Source organism: Engystomops pustulosus, chromosome 2 (genome assembly GCF_040894005.1).
Source record: "Engystomops pustulosus chromosome 2, aEngPut4.maternal, whole genome shotgun sequence".
NCBI lineage: Eukaryota > Metazoa > Chordata > Amphibia > Anura > Leptodactylidae > Engystomops > Engystomops pustulosus.
This window is the reverse complement of record NC_092412.1, coordinates 3405482-3428052: the sequence shown is the minus strand read 5'-3', so window position 1 is coordinate 3428052 and position 22571 is coordinate 3405482. Positions and strand designations below refer to the sequence as shown.

General features: G+C 47.0%; 1 protein-coding gene across 2 annotated transcripts in view; it reads right to left on the bottom strand.

The window, feature by feature from the left end:
* Positions 1–22571, bottom strand: part of FHIP1B (FHF complex subunit HOOK interacting protein 1B) — a 60801-nt gene that overhangs the window by 22595 nt on the left and 15635 nt on the right. For both annotated transcript variants that reach the window (XM_072133597.1, XM_072133598.1), the window contains exons 2-9: positions 12334–12556; positions 11762–11983; positions 8868–9254; positions 7751–7909; positions 7600–7686; positions 7353–7520; positions 7174–7253; positions 6895–7064 (exon numbers count right to left, since the gene is read on the bottom strand). In XM_072133597.1, coding sequence (XP_071989698.1) covers positions 6895–7064; positions 7174–7253; positions 7353–7520; positions 7600–7686; positions 7751–7909; positions 8868–9254; positions 11762–11983; positions 12334–12462 — 1402 coding nt within the window. In that variant the 5' untranslated portion in view covers positions 12463–12556. The remainder of the gene's footprint in view (positions 1–6894; positions 7065–7173; positions 7254–7352; positions 7521–7599; positions 7687–7750; positions 7910–8867; positions 9255–11761; positions 11984–12333; positions 12557–22571) is intronic.

Here is a 22571-nt window from a genome sequence, read left to right as displayed (position 1 = left end):
TTTTACAGATTTCTGGATGTCCCATGGGTGCCCGCTTCTCCCCCTCCCTCGCCAACCTCTACATGGCGTTTTGGGAGGAAAAATATTTGTTTCACTGTTGCAACCCTTTTGTTTCTAACATTAAATGGTACGGGAGGTACATCAACGACTGTCTCCTGGTGTGGTCTTCGCACCGGGAGACAGTCGTCGATTTCATCACTTACATTAATCAGAATGATTTAAATCTTCAATTCACCTTTGAGTACGGGGGCCCTTCCATTTCCTTTCTCGACATTACTTTAACTGGTGATTTAGAACGCACCGTAACTCAGACCAGTTTATATCGTAAACCTAACAGCGGTAATACCACTCTTAGAGCTGAAAGTTGCCATCCCCGGCACACCACTCGTAACTTACCCATCGGAGAATTTATCCGAGCTAAACGAGCCTCGTCCACTGATGCCTCATATAAAACTGAATGTTCTACTGTAACCAAACGGCTCAGAAATAGAGGGTATACACATGCATGTTGTGCACGTGCTAAACGCATTGTTGATGCTTACCCCCGTACCCATTATCTTGCTCCTAAACGTACCAAAAAGCAGGTTTCATCTAAACCCATCTTTAGCACCTCCTATTCATCCCAATATGCGGCCATTTCCGCCATTATTAATAAACATCTACCTATCCTTGAAACCGACATTCTCTTGAAAAAAATCCTTTCTGATGGCATTATGTGCATATCCCGCCGTGCTCCCACTTTAGCCACTATGTTATCCCCTAACATCTTCAGCAATTCTAATACCATTCCCACATGGCTAAGCTATAAAGGCAGTTTCTGCTGTGGAGGAGCCAGATGTAACATCTGCAAATTTATGCATAAGACATCCTCCTTTGCCTCTTCGGCCAATGGTAAACAGTTTAAAATACTTAGACATATGAATTGTGAAAGCACTTTTATTATTTACCTGGCAGAATGCACTATTTGCACTTTACAATATGTGGGATGCACATGCAGAAAATTAAAAGACCGTTTATCGGAGCATATTACCGGTGCAAACCCGCGCACCATATCTAGTACCCGAAACATCACTGGTCTATCCAAACATTTCCGGGACCATCATTCTGGCAATATGTTCAGTCTAAGAGTTACAGCTATCGATTATGTTCCTGCTAACAAGAGAGGAGGTGACAGGGTTAAGAAACTTCACATGAAGGAGGCCAAATGGATTCTTTCTCTTAACACTCGCCATCCTGCAGGCTTAAACTTTAAAAGTGACTTACTTTATATTTATTAATTATGCATTACATATTTGCTTTCACGTGTACTTTCATTTTTCCATTTTTATCATTTTTTGTGTGTTTTTTGTTCCGTTCTTTTTTCTGTGTTCCCATGTGTTGCTAATTGGTCTCCACCCGTGCGAGCTTTGCAGGAGGGAGGTTTCTCCACACTGACGTGTTTCCTCCTCTCCATAAAGCAGGCTCACACTAGACGAAATACAGGTATGAATAAGGACCTTTATTCTTTGGTCCGAAACGCGTAACCATTTTTCTCTCCCCAGTGATCACTTTTTAATCATGTTTTGGAAATAAAGATTCACCTTTTTACTTCATTTGCCTGTTGCCGATGATACCTTTTTTCCTCGAGTATTACACCTTTGGTCTCCGGGACCGGACCGGACTCTTCATCGTTGCACGGCATTTTCTTCTACCAGCTGCGGATCAGGTGAGCTGACACCCTAGCTTTTTGCTTTTCTCTATTATAGTAGTTATATTCTTGTACACAGGGGCAGTATTATAGTAGTTATATTCCTGTACATAGGGGACAGTATTATAGTAGTTATATTCTTGTACATAGGGGGCAGTATTATAGTAGTTATATTCTTGTACATAGGGGGCAGTATTATAGTAGTTATATTCCTGTACATGGGGAGCAGTATTATAGTAGTTATATTCCTGTACATAGGGAGCAGTATTATAGTAGTTATATTCCTGTACATAGGGGCAGTATTATAGTAGTTATATTCTTGTACATAGGGGGCAGTATTATAGTAGCTATATTCCTGTACATAGGGGGCAGTATTATAGTAGTTATATTCCTGTACATAGGGGGCAGTATTATAGTAGTTATATTCTTGTACATAGGGGGCAGTATTATAGTAGTTATATTCTTGTACATAGGAGGCAGTATTATAGTAGTTATATTCTTGTACATAGGGGGCAGTATTATAGTAGTTATATTCTTGTACATAGGGGGCAGTATTATAGTAGTTATATTCTTGTACATAGGAGGCAGTATTATAGTAGTTATATTCTTGTACATAGGGGGCAGTATTATAGTAGTTATATTCTTGTACATAGGGGGCAGTATTATAGTAGTTATATTCTTGTACATAGGGGGCAGTATTATAGTAATATCCCTGTACATAGGGGGCAGTATTATAGTAGTTATATTCCTGTACATAGGGGGCAGTATTATTGTAGTTATATTCCTGTACATAGGGGGCAGTATTATAGTAGTTCTATTCTTGTACACAGGGGCAGTATTATAGTAGTTATATTCCTGTACATAGGGGGCAGTATTATAGTAGTTATATTCCTGTACATAGGGGGCAGTATTATAGTAGTTATATTCCTGTACATAGGGGGCAGTATTATAGTAGTTATATTCCTGTACATAGGGGGCAGTATTATAGTAGTTATATTCCTGTACATAGGGGGCAGTATTATAGTAGTTATATTCCTGTACATAGGGGGCAGTATTATAGTAGTTATATTCTTGTACATAGGGGGCAGTATTATAGTAGTTATATTCCTGTACATAGGGGGCAGTATTATAGTAGTTATATTCCTGTACATAGGGGGCAGTATTATAGTAGTTATATTCCTGTACATAGGGGGCAGTATTATAGTAGTTATATTCCTGTACATAGGGGGCAGTATTATAGTAGTTATATTCCTGTACATAGGGGGCAGTATTATAGCAGTTATATTCCTGTACATAGGGGGCAGTATTATAGTAGTTATATTCTTGTACATAGGAGGCAGTATTATAGTAGTTATATTCCTGTACATAGGGGGCAGTATTATAGTAGTTATATTCCTGTACATAGGGGGCAGTATTATAGTAGTCATATTCCTGTATATAGGGGGCAGTATTATAGTAGTTATATTCTTGTACATAGGGGGCAGTATTATAGTAGTTATATTCCTGTACATAGGGGGAAGTATTATAGTAGTTATATTCCTGTACATAGGGGGCAGTATTATAGTAGCTATATTCTTGTACATAGGGGGCAGTATTATAGTAGTTATATTCCTGTACATAGGGGGCAGTATTATAGTAGTTATATTCTTGTACATAGGAGGCAGTATTATAGTAGTTATATTCCTGTACATAGGGGGCAGTATTATAGTAGTTATATTCTTGTACATAGGAGGCAGTATTATAGTAGTTATATTCTTGTACATAGGGGCAGTATTATAGTAGTTATATTCCTGTACATAGGGGGCAGTATTATAGTAGTTATATTCTTGTACATAGGGGGCAGTATTATAGTAGTTATATTCCTGTACATAGGGGGCAGTATTATAGTAGTTATATTCTTGTACACAGGGGCAGTATTATAGTAGTTATATTCTTGTACATAGGGGGCAGTATTATAGTAGTTATATTCCTGTACATAGGGGGCAGTATTATAGTAGTTATATTCTTGTACACAGGGGCAGTATTATAGTAGTTATATTCTTGTACATAGGAGGCAGTATTATAGTAGTTATATTCCTGTACATAGGGGGCAGTATTATAGTAGTTATATCACTGTACATAGGGGGCGGTATTATAGTAGTTATATTCCTGTACATAGAGGGCAGTATTATAGTAGTTATATTCTTGTACATAGGAGGCGGTATTATAGTAGTTATATTCCTGTACATAGAGGGCAGTATTATAGTAGTTATATTCTTGTACATAGGGGGCAATATTATAGTAGTTATATTCTTGTACATAGGGGGCAGTATTATAGTAGTTATATTCTTGTACACAGGGGGCAGTATTATAGTAGTTATATTCCTGTACATAGGGGGCAGTATTATAGTAGTTATATTCTTGTACATAGGGGGCAGTATTATAGTAGTTATATTCTTGTACATAGGGGGCAGTATTATAGTAGTTATATTCCTGTACATAGGGGGCAGTATTATAGTAGTTATATTCCTGTACACAGGGGGCAGTATTATAGTAGTTATATTCCTGTACATAGAGGGCAGTATTATAGTAGTTATATTCTTGTACATAGGGGGCAGTATTATAGTAGTTATATTCTTGTACATAGGGGGCAGTATTATAGTAGTTATATTCCTGTACATAGGGGGCAGTATTATAGTAGTTATATTCCTGTACATAGGGGGCAGTATTATAGTAGTTATATTCCTGTACATAGGGGACAGTATTATAGTAGTTATATTCTTGTACATAGGGGGCAGTATTATAGTAGTTATATTCTTGTACATAGGGGGCAGTATTATAGTAGTTATATTCCTGTACATAGGAGGCAGTATTATAGTAGTTATATTCCTGTACATAGGGGACAGTATTATAGTAGTTATATTCTTGTACATAGGGGGCAGTATTATAGTAGTTATATTCTTGTACATAGGGGGCAGTATTATAGTAGTTATATTCCTGTACATAGGGGGGCAGTATTATAGTAGTTATATTCCTGTACCTAGGGGGCAGTATTATAGTAGTTATATTCCTGTACATAGGGGGCAGTATTATAGTAGTTATATTCCTGTACATAGGGGACAGTATTATAGTAGTTATATTCTTGTACATAGGGGGCAGTATTATAGTAGTTATATTCTTGTACATAGGGGGCAGTATTATAGTAGTTATATTCCTGTACATAGGAGGCAGTATTATAGTAGTTATATTCTTGTACATAGGGGGCAGTATTATAGTAGTTATATTCCTGTACATAGGGGCAGTATTATAGTAGTTATATTCCTGTACATAGGGGGCAGTATTATAGTAGTTATATTCCTGTACATAGGGAGCAGTATTATAGTAGTTATATTCTTGTACATAGGGAGCAGTATTATAGTAGTTATATCCCTGTACATAGGGGGCAGTATTATAGTAGTTATATTCTTGTACATAGGGGGCAGTATTATAGTAGTTATATTCCTGTACATAGGGAGCAGTATTATAGTAGTTATATCCCTGTACATAGGGGGCAGTATTATAGTAGTTATATTCCTGTACATAGGTGGCAGTATTATAGTAGTTATATTCTTGTACATAGGGGGCAGTATTATAGTAGTTATATTCCTGTACATAGGGGGCAGTATTATAGTAGTTATATTCCTGTACATAGGGAGCAGTATTATAGTAGTTATATTCTTGTACATAGGGGGCAGTATTATAGTAGTTATATTCCTGTACATAGGTGGCAGTATTATAGTAGTTATATTCTTGTACATAGGGAGCAGTATTATAGTAGTTATATTCTTGTACATAGGGAGCAGTATTATAGTAGTTATATTCTTGTACATAAGGGGCAGTATTATAGTAGTTATATTCTTGTACATAGGGGGCAGTATTATAGTAGTTATATTCTTGTACATAGGAGGCAGTATTATAGTAGTTATATTCTTGTACATAGGGGTAGTATTATAGTAGTTATATTCTTGTACATAGGGGGCAGTATTATAGTAGTTATATTCTTGTACATAGGGGGCAGTATTATAGTAGTTATATTCCTGTACATAGGGGGCAGTATTATAGCAGTTATATTCCTGTACATAGGGGGCAGTATTATAGTAGTTATATTCCTGTACATAGGGACAGTATTATAGTAGTTATATTCTTGTACATAGGGAGCAGTATTATAGTTGTTATATTCCTGTACATAGTGGGCAGTATTATAGTAGTTATATTCTTGTACATAGGGGGCAGTATTATAGTAGTTATATTCCTGTACATAGGGGCAGTATTATAGTAGTTATATTCCTGTACATAGGGGGCAGTACTATAGTAGTTATATTCTTGTACATAGGGGGCAGTATTATAGTAGTTATATTCCTGTACATAGGGGGCAGTATTATAGTAGTTATATTCCTGTACATAGGGGGCAGTATTATAGTAGTTATATCCTGTACATAGGGGGCAGTACTATAGTAGTTATATTCTTGTACATAGGGGGCAGTATTATAGTAGTTATATTCCTGTACATAGGGGGCAGTATTATAGTAGTTATATTCCTGTACATAGGGGGCAGTATTATAGTAGTTATATTCTTGTACATAGGGGGCAGTATTATAGTAGTTATATCCCTGTACATAGGGGGCAGTATTATAGTAGTTATATTCTTGTACATAGGGGGCAGTATTATAGTAGTTATATTCTTGTACATAGGGGGCAGTATTATAGTAGTTATATTCCTGTACATAGGGGGGCAGTATTATAGTAGTTATATTCCTGTACATAGGGGCAGTATTATAGTAGTTATATTCCTGTACATAGGGGGCAGTATTATAGTAGTTATATTCTTGTACACAGGGGACAGTATTATAGTAGTTATATTCCTGTACATAGGGAGCAGTATTATAGTAGTTATATTCCTGTACATAGGGAGCAGTATTATAGTAGTTATATTCTTGTACATAGGGGGCAGTATTATAGCAGTTATATTCCTGTACATAGGGGGCAGTATTATAGTAGTTATATCCTGTACATAGGGGGCAGTATTATAGTAGTTATATTCCTGTACATAGGGGGCAGTATTATAGTAGTTATATTCTTGTACATAGGGGGCAGTATTATAGTAGTTATATTCCTGTACATAGGGGCAGTATTATAGTAGTTATATTCCTGTACATAGGGGGCAGTATTATAGTGTTGCACATCCTCACCCTTACTCCAGGTTGCGTGCTCCTCCTCTCGTTCCTGAGAGACCAGAGTCTCTTTCTGACAACATTTTGGGATGAGAGAGAGGAACTTATCCGCGGTCTTTGAGTACAGGTCCAGATCCTTCACGGCTCTCCTCTGGCTCAGCATGACGTGATTACAGGGGATCAGATACCTGAGGAGAGGGGGTGGCTATTAGTAGGGAGTGGGTGGGGGGGGGGCAGTGACCTGTAGATGACATATTGGGGGTGACCCCCCGCAGCGCCCCCTGGGGCATCACTTACCTCAGCACCAGCTGCAGCAGGACGTCCTCGCAGTTCAGGTTGAGCAGAGTCCGGAAGAGGGTCAGGGACACCATGCAGAGCTGCGGAGGACGAGAGGGACAGTCAGGAGGGGCTCCCAGCTTATCCCAGCACAGAGATCAGAGCACAGCAGTGTGAGGACATATAACACAGAGTCTCACCCGGGAGTTGCTGGCGATGCGGCTGACCAGGGTGTGCAGGATGGTGGCGCTGTCGTGCCGGTGCAGGAGGATGAACCTCAGGAAGGTCTTGAGCAGCGCCGTCTCGCTGATGCTGCGCAGGAAGAGCTCCAGGTAGGCCGTGCTGGCGATCATCTCCTCGATGGAGGTCTGCGGGGGAGGGGCTAGATAAGAGGCGTTTCAGGAGTATCCCCCCCATCATCCTGGAGTCGGATCCTCACTCACTCACCTTGTGCAGAGCCGGACCCATGACCGGCACCAGGAACCCATTGTGGATGTACTCCACCAGCTGGTTCTGGACAAGCGGATGAGCCACCTGCGAACACAGGAGAGATGAGCGGGGGCAGAGAGAGACCCCCGGGTGCCCCCAGGACACCTACCTGAGTGACAGCGTTACAGAACTCCAGGGAATTCATGAACAGAACCAGGGAAGAGACTCCGATCCAGTCCTCGCGCCGCAGGAAGTGCCAGTCATCCCCGCGCACTTCTATCTTACGTGGCAGCGAGGAGTAGAGGGCGCTCAGCCCCGTGGCCAGGATCTGCGGAGAGAAGGAGTCACACGCAGTCCACAGCAGCACAGAGCGCTTCAGAGACTACAAGGATCCCCCAGTACTTATAGAGGAGCCGTCAGCCTAAATCATGCCCCATGCACACCTAATCCCCTCCCCAGCCCCTCGCTATCCACGTTAGGTTTATCCTCCGGTCTTCAGGAAAACATTAGGGGGGGGGGGGGTCGGGTATATTCATAGGGGGGCGCATCGGCACTCCTCTAGGTATTGCACTCCGGTGTCTTCAGGGCGGCGCATGTGCGGTAGTTCCCCTGCGAGGCTGGAGTGACTGACAGGGCCCTGAACATGGCGCATGTGCACTGGCAGTCATCACCGGCGGCATCCAGTACACAAGCGCGACATAGAATGGATATATCCCGGCACACAGGTCCGAGGATCCGACCTCTTATGTGGTAGGAGGTCAGAAAATCCCGCTTCATTTTCCGAATCTTTCCCAGGAGACCGCAGGGTAAATCTAACAGCTGGGGAGGGGGTTAGGGGAGTATGGTGAATGGGGCATAATTTAGGGTGACCGCTCCTCTATAAGAGTGCACATGGTGCAATGTGGCAGAAGTACAGGCAGGGGGCGGCAGCGCTGCACAGGGTGAGGTACACAGAGCCACGGACAGACCACGGCCTGCGGGTGTCTCCTTACACAGTGATTCAGCAGAGACGCAAAGGACTGGCACTGCTCCAGGAGCCACCGCCGGTGGGGAGAGGTCACATTCCTGCCCGGGGAGAGGCAACTGCGCCCGGGGAGAGGCAACCCTAGGAGGGAGCGCCGGGCCAACTGGGGGAAGCCGGGTCCAATGGTTAGGCAGAGTACAGGGAGGTTTTGCAGCAGCCACTGGCCTCACAGGGGTATTCCAGGAGGTTCTGCAGCAGCATCTGCCCTCCGTACACAGGGAGGTGATGTAGTCAGGGGGGAGGGGCACACACAGTCTCTTACCGGACAGAAGAAGGAGTTGTCGGTGATGTAGCGGGCCATGGTGGGGTTGTCGGAGGACATGGCCATGATGAGTAGCAGGGCGTCGCGGGCCTGCTGCCCGATCACACCCTCGTGATGGATGAAGGGCACCAGCAGGGAGAAGATCAGGAGGTTGGCCGTTCCTTCCTGCCCATCTTGGAAGAAGAGCTCTAGGGTGGAGGGCTCCCGGGCCAGCGACACGCACAGCTGGTTCAGCAGCAGCACCAGGTTATTCTCCAGGACGGGTGAGGCCGGGCCCGGGGAGAAGGTGCCCAGGAGGGTGACCAGGGGCCGCAGCACCGGCTGGTAACGCAGGAGCGGCTGCCGGGACTGGCTGATCAACATCTCATACAGCTTCAGCTGCTCCACCTGCCGACAGGAGAGGAAAGGGTTACACACAGGGGAGCGGGGTGCCCCCAGACCAGGGAGGAGGAGACACAGGGGAGCGGGGTGCCCCCACACCAGGGGGGAGACACAGGGGAGCGGGGTGCCCCCAGACCAGGGAGGAGGACACAGGGGAGCGGGGTGCCCCCAGACCAGGGGGGAGGAGGACACAGGGGAACGGGGTGCCCCCAGACCAGGGCGGAGGAGGACACAGGGGAACGGGGTGCCCCCAGACCAGGGCGGAGGAGGACACAGGGGAGCGGGGTGCCCCCAGACCAGGGGGGAGACACAGGGGAGCGGGGTGCCCCCAGACCAGGGGGGAGGAGGACACAGGGGAGCGGGGTGCCCCCAGACCAGGGGGGAGACACAGGGGAGCGGGGTGCCCCCAGACCAGGGGGGGGAAGGAGGACACAGGGGAGCGGGGTGCCCCCAGACCAGGGAGGAGGAGGACACAGGGGAGCGGGGTGCCCCCAGACCAGGGGGGAGACACAGGGGAGCGGGGTGCCCCCAGACCAGGGGGAAGGAGGAGGACACACAGGGAAGCGGGGTGCCCCCACACGAGGGGGGAGGAGGACACACAGGGGAGCGGGGTGCCCCCAGACCAGGGAGGAGGAGACACAGGGAGGCGGGGTGCCCCCAGACCAGGGGGAGGAGGACACAGGGAAGCGGGGTGCCCCCACACCAGGGGGGAGACACAGGGGAGCGGGGTGCCCCCAGACCAGGGAGGAGGACACAGGGGAGCGGGGTGCCCCCAGACCAGGGGGGAGGAGGACACAGGGGAGCGGGGTGCCCCCACACCAGGGGGGAGACACAGGGGAGCGGGGTGCCCCCAGACCAGGGAGGAGGAGGACACAGGGGAGCGGGGTGCCCCCAGACCAGGGAGGAGGAGGACACAGGGAAGCGGGGTGCCCCCAGACCAGGGCAGAGGAGACACAGGGGAGCGGGGTGCCCCCACACCAGGGGGGAGACACAGGGGAGCGGGGTGCCCCCACACCAGGGGGGAGACACAGGGGAGCGGGGTGCCCCCACACCAGGGGGGAGACACAGGGGAGCGGGGTGCCCCCAGACCAGGGAGGAGGACACAGGGGAGCGGGGTGCCCCCAGACCAGGGGGGAGGAGGACACAGGGGAACGGGGTGCCCCCAGACCAGGGCGGAGGAGGACACAGGGGAACGGGGTGCCCCCAGACCAGGGCGGAGGAGGACACAGGGGAGCGGGGTGCCCCCAGACCAGGGGGGAGACACAGGGGAGCGGGGTGCCCCCAGACCAGGGGGGAGGAGGACACAGGGGAGCGGGGTGCCCCCAGACCAGGGGGGAGACACAGGGGAGCGGGGTGCCCCCAGACCAGGGGGGGGAAGGAGGACACAGGGGAGCGGGGTGCCCCCAGACCAGGGAGGAGGAGGACACAGGGGAGCGGGGTGCCCCCAGACCAGGGGGGAGACACAGGGGAGCGGGGTGCCCCCAGACCAGGGGGAAGGAGGAGGACACACAGGGAAGCGGGGTGCCCCCACACGAGGGGGGAGGAGGACACACAGGGGAGCGGGGTGCCCCCAGACCAGGGAGGAGGAGACACAGGGAGGCGGGGTGCCCCCAGACCAGGGGGAGGAGGACACAGGGAAGCGGGGTGCCCCCAGACCAGGGGGAGGAGGACACAGGGAAGCGGGGTGCCCCCAGACCAGGGGGGAGGAGGACACAGGGGAGCGGGGTGCCCCCAGACCAGGGGGGAAGGAGGACACAGGGGAGCGGGGTGCCCCCAGACCAGGGCGGAAGGAGGACACAGGGGAGCGGGGTGCCCCCAGACCAGAGGGGAGGAGGACACACAGGGGAGCGGGGTGCCCCCAGACCAGGGCGGAAGGAGGACACAGGGGAGCGGGGTGCCCCCAGACCAGGGCGGAAGGAGGACACAGGGGAGCGGGGTGCCCCCAGACCAGGGCGGAAGGAGGACACAGGGGAGCGGGGTGCCCCCAGACCAGGGCGGAGGAGGACACAGGGAAGCGGGGTGCCCCCAGACCAGGGGGGAGGAGGAGGACACAGGGAAGCTAGCATGTCCAGGGTCCCGACCCTTGGCCCCAGCCTAGCATGTCCAGGGTCCCGACCCTTGGCCCCAGCCTAGCATGTCCAGGGTCCCGACCCTTGGCCCCAGCCTAGCATGTCCAGGGTCCCGACCCTTGGCCCCAGCCTAGCATGTCCAGGGTCCCGACCCTTGGCCCCAGCCTAGCATGTCCAGGGTCCCGACCCTTGGCCCCAGCCTAGCATGTCCAGGGTCCCGACCCTTGGCCCCAGCCTAGCATGTCCAGGGTCCCGACCCTTGGCCCCAGCCTAGCATGTCCAGGGTCCCGACCCTTGGCCCCAGCCTAGCATGTCCAGGGTCCCGACCCTTGGCCCCAGCCTAGCATGTCCAGGGTCCCGACCCTTGGCCCCACCCTAGCATGTCCAGGGTCCCGACCCTTGCCCCCTCCCCCCAGTATCACAGCAGTCTATGTTGGGGGTCACCTTCTTCTCCTCGGTGAAGTCCCTCTGCAGGTGCCAGCGCAGGAGCCGCTCCAGGACACCCTCCGAGGCCACATAACCCAGGATGGGCCCGGGCCCCTCAGCCTCCCGGGGCCGCTCTTCTGCCAATAGGCTCAGCATCTGGTAGGTGTTATTGCGCACGCAGCTCAGGTCATCAGGGGTCACATGGTCGGGCGGTCCAGCACGCTCCAGGATACGGAGAACCTGTCAGAAGACCAATACAGAGTGACACCAGGACCCCTCCCCGAGGGCAGGCACAGCCACCAGTCCGGTGTATACAGAGTGACACCGGGACCCCTCCCCGAGGGCAGGCACAGCCACCAGTCCGGTGTATACAGAGTGACACCAGGACCCCTCCCCGAGGGCAGGCACAGCCACCAGTCCGGTGTATACAGAGTGACACCAGGACCCCTCCCCGAGGGCAGGCACAGCCACCAGTCTGGTGTATACAGATTAACCCTGTGTAGTCTAACGTACACACAGGACTGGAAGACATGACTGCCGACTACACGGACAGTAGTCTGTTACCATGGAGACAGTGTCCCATCTCTCACCTGGGACCAGTGGTTCTGGAACACCATGAGGCAGGTCTCGGGGTCGGCAGTGACCAGCGGCTGGGGGGCCATGTTACGCCCGGGCTTACTGCCTGCCCCCCGGGGGTTCAGCTTACTCAGCCAGCTCATGGTTGTGGGGTCAGGGGTCAATGGGTGTGCTGGGGTCAGGGGTCAGTAACGAGGCGCCGCTCATCCCGTCTGTAGAGTCTGAGGATCCATCACACTACAAGAGAGAAGACCATGAGAGAGAGCACCCCAAAATCTCCCCGCGCCCCCCACAAACCTCCCCGCGCCCCCCGCACCCCAAAATCTCCCCGCACCCGCAAACCTCCACGCGTCCCCCCCGCACCCGCAAACCTCCACGCGTCCCCCCCGCACCCCACAAACCTCCACGCGTCCCCCCCGCACCCCACAAACCTCCACGCGTCCCCCCCGCACCCCACAAACCTCCACGCGTCCCCCCCGCACCCCACAAACCTCCACGCGTCCCCCCCGCACCCCACAAACCTCCACGCGTCCCCCCCGCACCCCACAAACCTCCACGCGTCCCCCCCGCACCCCACAAACCTCCACGCGGTATACAGGAGGAGGGATACATATAGTATATAGGAGGGGGGATACATATAGTATATAGGAGGGGGATACATATAGTATATAGGAGGGGGATACATATAGTATATAGGAGGGGGGATACATATAGTATATAGGAGGAGGGATACATATAGTATATAGGAGGAGGGATACATATAGTATACAGGAGGAGGGATACATATAGTATACAGGAGGAGGGATACATATAGTATATAGGAGGAGGATACATATAGTATACAGGAGGAGGGATACATATAGTATATAGGAGGAGGGATACATATAGTATATAGGAGGAGGGATACATATAGTATACAGGAGGAGGGATACATATAGTATATAGGAGGAGGATACATATAGTATACAGGAGGAGGGATACATATAGTATACAGGAGGAGGGATACATATAGTATATAGGAGGAGGATACATATAGCATATAGGAGGAGGGATACATACAGTATACAGGAGGAGGGATACATATAGTATACAGGAGGAGGGATACATATAGTATACAGGAGGAGGATACATATAGTATATAGGAGGAGGGATACATACAGTATACAGGAGGAGGGATACATATAGTATACAGGAGGAGGGATACATATAGTATACAGGAGGAGAATACATATAGTATATAGGAGGAGGGATACATATAGTATATAGGAGGAGGATACATATAGTATATAGGAGGGGGATACATATAGTATATAGGAGGGGGATACATATAGTATACAGGAGGAGGGATACATATAGTATATAGGAGGAGGGATACATATAGTATATAGGAGGAGGGATACATATAGTATACAGGAGGAGGGATACATATAGTATACAGGAGGAGGGATACATATAGTATACAGGAGGAGGGATACATATAGTATACAGGAGGAGGGATACATATAGTATACAGGAGGAGGGATACATATAGTATACAGGAGGAGGATACATATAGTATACAGGAGGAGGGATACATATAGTATACAGGAGGAGGGATACATATAGTATATAGGAGGAGGATACATATAGTATATAGGAGGAGGGATACATATAGTATATAGGAGGAGGGATACATATAGTATATAGGAGGAGGATACATATAGTATATAGGAGGGGGATACATATAGTATATAGGAGGGGGGATACATATAGTATATAGGAGGAGGGATACATATAGTATATAGGAGGAGGGATACATATAGTATATAGGAGGAGGGATACATAAAGTATATAGGAGGAGGGATACATATAGTATACAGGAGGAGGGATACATATAGTATATAGGAGGAGGGATACATATAGTATACAGGAGGAGGGATACATATAGTATATAGGAGGAGGATACATATAGTATATAGGAGGAGGGATACATATAGTATACAGGAGGAGGGATACATACAGTATATACGAGGAGGGATACATATAGTATATAGGAGGAGGATACATATAGCATACAGGAGGAGGGATACATATAGTATATAGGAGGAGGGATACATATAGTATATAGGAGGAGGGATACATACAGTATACAGGAGGAGGGATACATATAGTATACAGGAGGAGGGATACATATAGCATATAGGAGGAGGGATACATATAGTATACAGGAGGAGGGATACATATAGTATACAGGAGGAGGGATACATATAGTATACAGGAGGAGGGATACATATAGTATACAGGAGGAGGGATACATATAGTATATAGGAGGGGATACATATAGTATATAGGAGGAGGGATACATATAGTATATAGGAGGGGGGATACATATAGTATATAGGAGGAGGGATACATATAGTATACAGGAGGAGGGATACATATAGTATATAGGAGGAGGGATACATATAGCATATAGGAGGAGGGATACATATAGTATATAGGAGGAGGGATACATATAGTATACAGGAGGAGGGATACATATAGTATATAGGAGGAGGGATACATATAGTATACAGGAGGAGGGATACATATAGTATATAGGAGGAGGGATACATATAGTATACAGGAGGAGGGATACATACAGTATATAGGAGGGGGGATACATATAGTATATAGGAGGAGGGATACATATAGTATACAGGAGGAGGGATACATATAGTATATAGGAGGGGGGATACATATAGTATATAGGAGGAGGGATACATACAGTATATAGGAGGGGGGATACATATAGTATATAGGAGGAGGGATACATATAGTATATAGGAGGAGGGATACATATAGTATACAGGAGGAGGGATACATACAGTATATAGGAGGGGGGATACATATAGTATATAGGAGGAGGGATACATATAGTATACAGGAGGAGGGATACATATAGTATATAGGAGGGGGGATACATATAGTATATAGGAGGAGGGATACATATAGTATATAGGAGGAGGGATACATATAGCATATAGGAGGAGGGATACATATAGTATAGGGATAGAGCACTGGGGGCAATGACCTCCCTGCAGGAAGACGCCTCATTCCTGGCTCCGGGTGCGGCAGATATAATTTCCTGACCTTTGTACCAGGAGACGTCACATCCAACACTGATGTACAATCAATGGGAGATGTAGCAGAGCCGGAGCCGCGCAGAGAGGGGGAGGGGAGACCCCAACATCACCCCAAATACTGACCCTGTATTATACTATTCTGCTGCTGGTGCAGTCACTGTGTACATACATGACATTACTTATCCTGTACTGATCCTGAGTTACATCCTGTATTATACTCCAGAGCTGCACTCACTATTCTGCTGCTGGTGCAGTCACTGTGTACATACATGACATTACTTATCCTGTACTGATCCTGAGTTACATCCTGTATTATACTCCAGAGCTGCACTCACTATTCTGCTGCTGGTGCAGTCACTGTGTACATACATGACATTACTTATCCTGTACTGATCCTGAGTTACATCCTGTATTATACCCCAGAGCTGCACTCGCTATTCTGCTGCTGGTGCAGTCACTGTGTACATACATGACATTACTTATCCTGTACTGATCCTGAGTTACATCCTGTATTATACTCCAGAGCTGCACTCACTATTCTGCTGCTGGTGCAGTCACTGTGTACATACATGACATTACTTATCCTGTACTGATCCTGAGTTACATCCTGTATTATACCCCAGAGCTGCACTCACTATTCTGCTGCTGGTGCAGTCACTGTGTACATACATGACATTACTTATCCTGTACTGATCCTGAGTTACATCCTGTATTATACCCCAGAGCTGCACTCACTATTCTGCTGCTGGTGCAGTCACTGTGTACATACATGACATTACTTATCCTGTACTGATCCTGAGTTACATCCTGTATTATACCCCAGAGCTGCACTCGCTATTCTGCTGCTGGTGCAGTCACTGTGTACATACATGACATTACTTATCCTGTACTGATCCTGAGTTACATCCTGTATTATACTCCAGAGCTGCACTCACTATTCTGCTGCTGGTGCAGTCACTGTGTACATACATGACATTACTTATCCTGTACTGATCCTGAGTTACATCCTGTATTATACTCCAGAGCTGCACTCACTATTCTGCTGCTGGTGCAGTCGCTGTGTACATACATGACATTACTTATCCTGTACTGATCCTGAGTTACATCCTGTATTATACTCCAGAGCTGCACTCACTATTCTGCTGCTGGTGCAGTCACTGTGTACATACATGACATTACTTATCCTGTACTGATCCTGAGTTACATCCTGTATTATACCCCAGAGCTGCACTCGCTATTCTGCTTCTGGTGCAGTCACTGTGTACATACATGACATTACTTATCCTGTACTGATCCTGAGTTACATCCTGTATTATACCCCAGAGCTGCACTCGCTATTCTGCTGCTGGTGCAGTCACTGTGTACATCCATGACATTACTTATCCTGTACTGATCCTGAGTTACATCCTGTATTATACTCCAGAGCTGCACTCACTATTCTGCTGCTGGTGCAGTCACTGTGTACATACATGACATTACTTATCCTGTACTGATCCTGAGTTACATCCTGTATTATACTCCAGAGCTGCACTCACTATTCTGCTGCTGGTGCAGTCACTGTGTACATACATGACATTACTTATCCTGTACTGATCCTGAGTTACATCCTGTATTATACCCCAGAGCTGCACTCACTATTCTGCTGCTGGTGCAGTCACTGTGTACGTACATGACATTACTTATCCTGTACTGATCCTGAGTTACATCCTGTATTATGCTCTAGAGCTGCACTCACTATTCTGCTGCTGGTGCAGTCACTGTGTACATACATGACATTACTTATCCTGTACTGATCCTGAGTTACATCCTGTATTATACCCCAGAGCTGCACTCGCTATTCTGCTGCTGGTGCAGTCACTGTGTACATACATGACATTACTTATCCTGTACTGATCCTGAGTTACATCCTGTATTATACTCCAGAGCTGCACTCACTATTCTGCTGCTGGTGCAGTCACTGTGTACATACATGACATTACTTATCCTGTACTGATCCTGAGTTACATCCTGTATTATACCCCAGAGCTGCACTCACTATTCTGCTGCTGGTGCAGTCACTGTGTACATACATGACATTACTTATCCTGTACTGATCCTGAGTTACATCCTGTATTATACCCCAGAGCTGCACTCACTATTCTGCTGCTGGTGCAGTCACTGTGTACATACATGACATTACTTATCCTGTACTGATCCTGAGTTACATCCTGTATTATACCCCAGAGCTGCACTCGCTATTCTGCTGCTGGTGCAGTCACTGTGTACATACATGACATTACTTATCCTGTACTGATCCTGAGTTACATCCTGTATTATACTCCAGAGCTGCACTCACTATTCTGCTGCTGGTGCAGTCACTGTGTACATACATGACATTACTTATCCTGTACTGATCCTGAGTTACATCCTGTATTATACTCCAGAGCTGCACTCACTATTCTGCTGCTGGTGCAGTCACTGTGTACATACATGACATTACTTATCCTGTACTGATCCTGAGTTACATCCTGTATTATACCCCAGAGCTGCACTCGCTATTCTGCTGCTGGTGCAGTCACTGTGTACATACATGACATTACTTATCCTGTACTGATCCTGAGTTACATCCTGTATTATACTCCAGAGCTGCACTCACTATTCTGCTGCTGGTGCAGTCACTGTGTACATACATGACATTACTTATCCTGTACTGATCCTGAGTTACATCCTGTATTATACCCCAGAGCTGCACTCACTATTCTGCTGCTGGTGCAGTCACTGTGTACATACATGACATTACTTATCCTGTACTGATCCTGAGTTACATCCTGTATTATACCCCAGAGCTGCACTCACTATTCTGCTGCTGGTGCAGTCACTGTGTACATACATGACATTACTTATCCTGTACTGATCCTGAGTTACATCCTGTATTATACCCCAGAGCTGCACTCGCTATTCTGCTGCTGGTGCAGTCACTGTGTACATACATGACATTACTTATCCTGTACTGATCCTGAGTTACATCCTGTATTATACTCCAGAGCTGCACTCACTATTCTGCTGCTGGTGCAGTCACTGTGTACATACATGACATTACTTATCCTGTACTGATCCTGAGTTACATCCTGTATTATACTCCAGAGCTGCACTCACTATTCTGCTGCTGGTGCAGTCGCTGTGTACATACATGACATTACTTATCCTGTACTGATCCTGAGTTACATCCTGTATTATACTCCAGAGCTGCACTCACTATTCTGCTGCTGGTGCAGTCACTGTGTACATACATGACATTACTTATCCTGTACTGATCCTGAGTTACATCCTGTATTATACCCCAGAGCTGCACTCGCTATTCTGCTTCTGGTGCAGTCACTGTGTACATACATGACATTACTTATCCTGTACTGATCCTGAGTTACATCCTGTATTATACCCCAGAGCTGCACTCACTATTCTGCTGCTGGTGCAGTCACTGTGTACATACATGACATTACTTATCCTGTACTGATCCTGAGTTACATCCTGTATTATACCCCAGAGCTGCACTCGCTATTCTGCTGCTGGTGCAGTCACTGTGTACATCCATGACATTACTTATCCTGTACTGATCCTGAGTTACATCCTGTATTATACTCCAGAGCTGCACTCACTATTCTGCTGCTGGTGCAGTCACTGTGTACATACATGACATTACTTATCCTGTACTGATCCTGAGTTACATCCTGTATTATACTCCAGAGCTGCACTCACTATTCTGCTGCTGGTGCAGTCACTGTGTACATACATGACATTACTTATCCTGTACTGATCCTGAGTTACATCCTGTATTATACCCCAGAGCTGCACTCACTATTCTGCTGCTGGTGCAGTCACTGTGTACGTACATGACATTACTTATCCTGTACTGATCCTGAGTTACATCCTGTATTATGCTCTAGAGCTGCACTCACTATTCTGCTGCTGGTGCAGTCACTGTGTACATACATGACATTACTTATCCTGTACTGATCCTGAGTTACATCCTGTATTATACCCCAGAGCTGCACTCGCTATTCTGCTGCTGGTGCAGTCACTGTGTACATACATGACATTACTTATCCTGTACTGATCCTGAGTTACATCCTGTATTATACTCCAGAGCTGCACTCACTATTCTGCTGCTGGTGCAGTCACTGTGTACATACATGACATTACTTATCCTGTACTGATCCTGAGTTACATCCTGTATTATACCCCAGAGCTGCACTCACTATTCTGCTGCTGGTGCAGTCACTGTGTACATACATGACATTACTTATCCTGTACTGATCCTGAGTTACATCCTGTATTATACCCCAGAGCTGCACTCACTATTCTGCTGCTGGTGCAGTCACTGTGTACATACATGACATTACTTATCCTGTACTGATCCTGAGTTACATCCTGTATTATACCCCAGAGCTGCACTCGCTATTCTGCTGCTGGTGCAGTCACTGTGTACATACATGACATTACTTATCCTGTACTGATCCTGAGTTACATCCTGTATTATACTCCAGAGCTGCACTCACTATTCTGCTGCTGGTGCAGTCACTGTGTACATACATGACATTACTTATCCTGTACTGATCCTGAGTTACATCCTGTATTATACCCCAGAGCTGCACTCACTATTCTGCTGCTGGTGCAGTCACTGTGTACATACATGACATTACTTATCCTGTACTGATCCTGAGTTACATCCTGTATTATACTCCAGAGCTGCACTCACTATTCTGCTGCTGGTGCAGTCACTGTGTACATCCATGACATTACTTATCCTGTACTGATCCTGAGTTACATCCTGTATTATACTCCAGAGCTGCACTCACTATTCTGCTGCTGGTGCAGTCACTGTGTACATACATGACATTACTTATCCTGTACTGATCCTGAGTTACATCCTGTATTATACCCCAGAGCTGCACTCGCTATTCTGCTGCTGGTGCAGTCACTGTGTACATCCATGACATTACTTATCCTGTACTGATCCTGAGTTACATCCTGTATTATACTCCAGAGCTGCACTCACTATTCTGCTGCTGGTGCAGTCACTGTGTACATACATGACATTACTTATCCTGTACTGATCCTGAGTTACATCCTGTATTATACTCCAGAGCTGCACTCACTATTCTGCTGCTGGTGCAGTCACTGTGTACATACATGACATTACTTATCCTGTACTGATCCTGAGTTACATCCTGTATTATACCCCAGAGCTGCACTCGCTATTCTGCTGCTGGTGCAGTCACTGTGTACATACATGACATTACTTATCCTGTACTGATCCTGAGTTACATCCTGTATTATACTCCAGAGCTGCACTCACTATTCTGCTGCTGGTGCAGTCACTGTGTACATACATGACATTACTTATCCTGTACTGATCCTGAGTTACATCCTGTATTATACCCCAGAGCTGCACTCACTATTCTGCTGCTGGTGCAGTCACTGTGTACATACATGACATTACTTATCCTGTACTGATCCTGAGTTACACCCTGTATTATACCCCAGAGCTGCACTCACGATTCTGCTGCTGGTGCAGTCACTGTGTACATACATGACATTACTTATCCTGTACTGATCCTGAGTTACATCCTGTATTATACCCCAGAGCTGCACTCACTATTCTGCTGCTGGTGCAGTCACTGTGTACATACATGACATTACTTATCCTGTACTGATCCTGAGTTACATCCTGTATTATACCCCAGAGCTGCACTCACTATTCTGCTGCTGCTGGTGCAGTCACTGTGTACATACATGACATTACTTATCCTGTACTGATCCTGAGTTACATCCTGTATTATACTCCAGAGCTGCACTCACTATTCTGCTGCTGGTGCAGTCACTGTGTACATACATGACATTACTTATCCTGTACTGATCCTGAGTTACATCCTGTATTATACTCCAGAGCTGCACTCACTATTCTGCTGCTGGTGCAGTCACTGTGTACACTGTGACCCCCTATATATATACACACATATGTCATCTCCTGCAGGTGACCCCCTATATATGTATATACACATATGCCATCTCCTACAGGTGACCCCCTATATATATACACACACATATGCCATCTCCTGCAGGTGACCCCCTATATATATATATATACACACATATGCCATCTCCTGCAGGTGACCCCCTATATATACACACACACACATATGCCATCTCCTACAGGTGACCCCCTATATATATACACACATATGCCATCTCCTACAGGTGACCCCCTATATATACACATATGCCATCTCCTACAGGTGACCCCCTATATATATATATACACACACATATGCCTTCTCCTACAGGTGACCCCCTATATATATATACACACACACATATGCCATCTCCTGCAGGTGACCCCCTATATATACACACACATATGCCATCTCCTACAGGTGACCCCCTATATATATATATATATACACACATATGCCATCTCCTGCAGGTGACCCCCTATATATATATATACACACATATGCCTTCTCCTACAGGTGACCCCCTATATATATACACACACACATATGCCATCTCCTGCAGGTGACCCCCTATATATACACACACACACATATGCCATCTCCTACAGGTGACCCCCTATATATATACACACACACATATGCCATCTCCTACAGGTGACCCCCTATATATATACACACACACATATGCCATCTCCTGCAGGTGACCCCCTATATATATATATATACACACACATATGCCATCTCCTGCAGGTGACCCCCTATATATATATATACACACATATGCCATCTCCTGCAGGTGACCCCCTATATATATACACACACACATATGCCATCTCCTGCAGGTGACCCCCTATATATATATATACACACACATATGCCTTCTCCTACAGGTGACCCCCGATATATATACACACACATATGCCATCTCCTACAGGTGACCCCCCTATATATACACACACATATGCCATCTCCTGCAGGTGACCCCCTATATATATATATACACACACACATATGCCATCTCCTGCAGGTGACCCCCTATATATACACACACATATGCCATCTCCTGCAGGTGACCCCCTATATATACACACACATATGCCATCTCCTACAGGTGACCCCCTATATATATACACACACACATATGCCATCTCCTGC